Source organism: Argentina anserina, chromosome 4 (assembly GCF_933775445.1).
Source record: "Argentina anserina chromosome 4, drPotAnse1.1, whole genome shotgun sequence".
In the NCBI taxonomy this organism is placed as follows: domain Eukaryota; kingdom Viridiplantae; phylum Streptophyta; class Magnoliopsida; order Rosales; family Rosaceae; genus Argentina; species Argentina anserina.
The window spans coordinates 1994627-2000494 of NC_065875.1; the positions used below are offsets into that span (position 1 = coordinate 1994627).

At 40.1% G+C, this 5868-nt stretch overlaps 1 protein-coding gene across 1 annotated transcript; it reads left to right on the top strand.

Annotated features, from left to right (window-relative positions):
* Positions 1 to 262: 262 nt before the first annotated feature.
* On the top strand, positions 263 to 4630 carry LOC126792542 (ethylene receptor 2). The gene is made up of 3 exons (XM_050518947.1): positions 263 to 834; positions 1153 to 3045; positions 3681 to 4630. The coding sequence occupies exons 2-3, from the start codon at positions 1294 to 1296 to the stop codon at positions 4221 to 4223; spliced, it is 2295 nt and encodes a 764-aa protein (XP_050374904.1). The 5' UTR covers positions 263 to 834; positions 1153 to 1293; the 3' UTR covers positions 4224 to 4630.
* The last annotated feature ends 1238 nt before the right edge of the window (positions 4631 to 5868 follow it).

The following is a 5868-nucleotide window of genomic DNA, read 5'->3' on the forward strand; positions in this document are numbered from 1 at the left end:
CACCTCACCCCTCTCTGAATGCCCGTTACGTCTTCAGACGTTACGTGGTCGCGACGCGCCATCTCTGTACCCTCCTCCTACCGACACGTGTACTCAACCGACCCAAATAAAAAATGACGGGGGTGTGACGGGGACGTTAATGTAGCGAAAAGGCGTCCAAGTTCTCCTCATGTACGAGCCCCCAGATGGCCCCACTTTCCCTATTCTTCTTCTCCTTGCAAACGTTCAGAGCCCAAAACTATATTCCCTCTCTCTCTCTCTCTCTCTCTCTCTCTTACAAATCTATCCTTTTATTGATTTTCCGGGGAGAGCATTAGTTTCGGATTTTCGGGGGGCTTCCCCATTTTTTGATTTATTTAATTCTTTATTACTTTGTTGCTATAAAGGGAGCTGAGACAGAGAGGAATAGGAGACTGGTAAATTTTCAAGACCTCTGGTTTTGAGTTGAGTTGCTCTATACATTCAAATCACTTAACCTTTTCTCTCTTCTCTTCACTTCGTCTTGAAAAAAGCTCGCAGCGGGTTTCACTGCGCGAGGTGGCCAGCCTCGGTTTTGGTTTTGGGTTTTTTGATTGTGGGAAAAATATGGTCTGGTTGTTGGGTGTGTATGTGTTTATGTGATTTTTTTTTTATATTGGGATTTGTTTCTGGGTTGGTTTTGGATTTTGGGTCAGTGTTTAAATGGGCGGTGGGAGGTTTCTGGGTTTTGAGTGAGAGTGGTGTTTGTTTTGATGGCTGGGGAAGAGTTTGAGATGGTTGCATGTGAAGATCTGAGGATGAAGTAGAAGATGGAATCTGGGTTTCTCTGAGACATTTCTAGTGGTGCTTTGTCAGGTACGCCTTTTTTTTGGTTTTGTTCCTTTGCTTGTTTGAGTCTATGTGGTTGGTTTGGTTTGGTGGGGTTTGTATTTTAGAAATGTTTTTTTTCTTTTTTCTTTTTCTTTTTCTTTGGTTCTGAACTTTTGATTGTGTATAATATTTTTTTCTGGGATAAATTTGGTTGTTTTTGCATTAATTCAGGGAAATTTGTTTGATAGAAATTCGATGTGTCACAATCCGTGATGTGAGAAGAGCTTTACTAGTTGGTTGTTGTTGGATCTCAAATTTTTTATTTTAAAATTGTTAGTGAGGCGATTGTTATTTTATTGACAGGTTATGAATTAAGGGGTTGTGGGTTTCTGATTGTTTGAGTCCATGGATGATTTAGCTCATGATTTAATGTATTGTGAGGGGTTTGAAGTTTCGGAGTTGATTTAGTGATTGATGGATTGAAGAAGCGGTTGTTTAGATGCAATGTTAAGAGCATTGGCATCTGGGCTATCAATTTCGTTGCTCCTTGTGTGTGTTTCGGCGTCTGATAGTGGATTTCCGAGGTGCAATTGTGACGACGAGGGCAGCTTCTGGAGCATTGACAGCATACTAGAATGTCAGCGAGTGGGCGATTTCTTGATTGCGGTGGCATACTTTTCGATCCCCATTGAGCTGCTTTACTTTGTCAGCTGCTCGAATGTACCTTTCAAATGGGTTCTCTTTGAGTTCATTGCCTTCATTGTGCTGTGTGGAATGACGCATTTGCTGAATGGCTGGACTTATGGTCCTCACCCGTTTCAGTTAATGCTCGCTCTCACGGTGTTCAAAATCCTCACCGCTCTGGTCTCATGTGCCACTGCTATAACGCTCATCACTCTCATTCCTTTACTTCTCAAAGTGAAAGTGAGAGAGTTCATGTTGAAGAAGAAGACTTGGGACCTTGGAAGAGAGGTCGGGATTATAATGAGACAGAAAGAAGCTGGAATGCATGTTCGGATGCTTACTCAAGAGATTCGAAAGTCCCTTGATAGACATACAATATTGTCCACAACCCTTTTTGAGCTATCTGAGACATTGGGTTTGCAGTACTGTGCAGTTTGGATGCCTAATGAAATTAAAACAGAGATGATCCTGACCCATGAATTGAAAGGGAGGAATTATTCTAATATGTACGACATTTCCATACCAATTAGGGATCCAGATGTTGTACTTATCAAAGGAAGTGATAATGTAAACATCCTTGCACCAGATTCAGCACTTGTGTGTGGAAGCAGTGATGATTCTGGTGAGCCGGGACCAGTAGCTGCAATTCGTATGCCAATGCTTCGGGTTTCCAATTTTAAAGGGGGGACTCCGGAGCTGATCCAGACTTGTTATGCAATATTGGTTCTGGTTCTCCCTGGTGGACAGCCTAGATCGTGGAGCGGTCAGGAACTTGAGATAATTAAGGTGGTTGCTGACCAGGTGGCTGTGGCTTTATCCCATGCTGCAATCCTTGAAGAGTCCCAACTTATGCGGGAACAATTGGCTGAGCAAAACCGAGCCTTGCAGCAGGCAAAAATGAATGCCATGATGGCAAGCCATGCAAGAAACTCTTTCCAGAAGGTAATGAGTGATGGCATGAGAAGGCCAATGCACTCAGTTTTGGGGTTGCTTTCCATGATGCAGGATGAGAGTTTGAATAATGATCAACGAGTTATTGTTGATGCAATGGCAAGGACAAGCAATGTCCTATCGACGTTGATAAATGATGCGATGGATAACCCAGCTAAGGATAGCGGAAGATTTCCTTTGGAGATGGGATCTTTCCGGTTACATGCAATGATAAAAGAAGCAGCTTGCCTTGCCAAATGCTTGTGTGTCTACAGGGGATTTGGTTTTACAATTGAGGTTGAAAAGTCCTTAGCTGATCATGTAATGGGAGATGAAAGAAGGGTTTTTCAGGTGATTTTACATATGGTTGGGAGCCTGTTGAATGGAAATCAGGGGGGAGGCTTGGTCACATTTCGGGTTACTTCAGAGAATGGAAGTCAGGGGAGGAGTGATCAAAGATGGGCAGCTTGGAGACAAAATTCATCTGATGGTGTTGATGTATATATTAGATTCGAGATTGGAATAAGCAAAGGTGGTTCTCAGTCAGATTTCTCAAATCCAGTGATGCAGCTCGGCAACAGATACAACAGTGAAGGAGTTGATGAGAATTTGAGCTTCAACATTTGCAAAAGGCTAGTGCAGGTGAGCATGATAAACTGTTTGCTTCCGTGTGCGTGGGTATGATGCGTATATACTTATTTTCTTAAGCATTCAAAAATTTGTAGTTAGAGTGCAATCCTTTTTAAGTTAGAAACTACAGGCATAACTTGTTGGTTGGCTATAGTCTGCATGAAGAGAAATTTGCATTTTTCATGTAAAAATATGGTCATTTATATTTAGAAGAACATTGAAGATAGGCCGTCTTTCTCAGTTAGAGGTATTTAGGACAATCAATTTTAATGACTTGTTAACCATATCTTTACCTGGTTAGAGAAGCTAGATTCAGGTGTTTTTTGTGTATAGGTGACTTGGGTTGGCTGGAGTTGGTGTTGATTAGTTTCCTTGCATATGTTGTTAAAGCTTATGATTTTCTGTTTTGTTTGGACTGAACTGCTCAAGCATTGCCTCTATTAAATTTGAGACAATTTATTGTCTGCATTTTACAAGCTTGCTCATAAGAGAAGCCGAGTTATTTACTACAGTTTGTGTGTTTTCATCTACACCTATCAATTTTAGTAGATCAGCTTACAACTTTTTGAGAAGAGTGACTGTTAGTTGTTGCTCGCATGTCTGTTCGTGTTGTTGGTGAAGCATTCCTAATAATATTTTGTTGTCAGTTGATGCAAGGAAACATATGGGCAATCCCTAACCCTCAAGGATTTCCTCAAAGCATGGCACTTGTTCTCCGATTTCAACCTCGAACATCCATTGCAATTGCCATCTCTGAACCTGGAGGGTCTTCAGAGCATTCATATTCTAATTCTATTTTCAGAGGCTTGCAAGTGCTGTTAACAGATGAAGATGATGTGAATAGGGTTGTGACCCGAAAACTGCTTGAGAAACTAGGTTGCAATGTCACTGCTGTTTCCTCTGGATATGAATGCCTTTCCGCCGTTGGTCCCTCTGGAGCTTCTGTTCAAGTCGTTTTCCTAGATCTCCAAATGACGGAGTTGGATGGCTTTGAAGTCGCAATGAGAATTAGGAAATTTCGAAGCCACACTTGGCCATTGATCATCGCCTTAACTGCTAGTGCAGATGATGATATTTGGGATAGATGCATGCAGATTGGGATCAACGGAGTCGTCCGAAAACCAATATTGTTGCATGGGATTGCTAGCGAGCTAAGAAGAGTGCTGGTGCAGGCAAATAAATTTGTATGATGACAGTGCAGAACCATCGATGAAGTAGCCAGCAAATGCTTCTTCGATCTTTCATTTCTTCTCTAAATCATCATTCCTTCTCCATCCATCAGAAGCATAGAGGTGTTACACCAAGATTCACAGTTAGAATCGTATACAAGATTAAAGTAGCTCCTTTTTCTCTTTTCTCATGTCATTGAACTTTGTTATAATATATATTTACATAGATAGTTCAGACTGGAACACAGCTACTCAAATTTTTTTTTTGTTCAGACATCCTAATGAACAAATACAGAAAAGTTACAAAAGTAAAAACATAAGTTACATTCAAGCATTTTGAAGCTCTCACATTTCACCCCCCGTCCCAAGTTCAAGATGGAACTAATAATCTTCATCTCTTTTCTGAGTATTATTTCTTCGTTTAAGGATGGTTAAGTCTTCGGGTGGGTGACTTCTGCCTGGTCAAAGCAAATGATGGATTGTGAAGCTAGCTAGATTGAGATTCTTCAACAACGTGTGCAGAAAATTGCAGAGGATATTTCGATCAAAGGGGAAGATCGAAGAGTATGGGTCAAGTTTAGATGCTGCAGAAAAAGAAAGATTGCCATGCATGAACCGAGTACGTACATGGACTCTTTTATGTTGCAATTTGTATGATAATCCAAAGTGGACCCTTTCCAATGTGTCAAGTTGAGTGTTTTATAGATCGAGCTCTCATTGTTGGAATATAATTTTGGGGTAATTCTTTATGTGAATTATTGTAATTCCAAGTTGTTGATGTCTTTTCATATGAAATTGGAGGACTTCACCAAATTCTTCATTGTTTCATTGTCACCCATCGTTTTCTTTGCCTATCAATTTCTTAGTCTCGGAAAGTGGAATTGGGTGATTTCTCATTGGATCATTTCATCTATGTGGTGGGGAGAATTGTGCGTTCTTTGTCATCAGACATACGGTGGGTTCTTAGGCTTGGATTATCTCTGGCCGGCGGCTATGAGTTGATTCTTGTCAAATTTTATTAGTCTCAAGTGTTGGGCTAAGTGCAAGTGCAGATTGAAAAAAAGTGTGTTAATTACTTAATTTCAACGCCCTAATTATATTCTGCTGACTTCTATAAATACACATTCTTTTGATTTATGTTTTCCGGACTCGATAATTTCAATCCAGATGGCTAGATTCTTGTTCTTGAACATTCAACAAGTTTTATATCGTGCATTTAAATGTTTCATTTGCAACATGTGCCAATTATGTAAATATAGAGAGTTGACATTCCTTTTTTTTGTATTTTGAAAAATAGGATGAAGAAGCAGTTATAGTGAAAAGATGTCAAAAATTCTACAAATTTTTTTTTCTCTTAAAGTGCAGAATTTGTTAGAAATGCTCTAGCTAATGAGTTTTTAGAAATTGAATGCTGCTAAGCATAGTATAAGCAGGAAACAGCTAAGCATCATGACCATTATTTATTGTTGGAGACAAGCCTTATGATGAGAGGTGTGCTCCGGATTTCGGTGGGTACAGAATTGTTAGCCCCTGAACAATTCAGACCCCATTAAACTACACATTCTTCCCCTCCAAATTCCTTTTCTTTTTCTTTTCAGATCGACCTCTATTTCTACTTGACATGATTCTAGTTTCAACCAGTGAAGCTTGTCTCTACGAGGGCAAT

Coding starts and splice junctions, on each gene's coding strand:
- LOC126792542 (XM_050518947.1), top strand. CDS start 1,294: ATGTTAAGAGCATTGGCATCTGGGCTATCAATTTCGTTGCTCCTTGTG. Junction 3,046..3,680: donor TTTGCAAAAGGCTAGTGCAG/GTGAGCATGATA, acceptor TTTTGTTGTCAG/TTGATGCAAGGAAACATATG.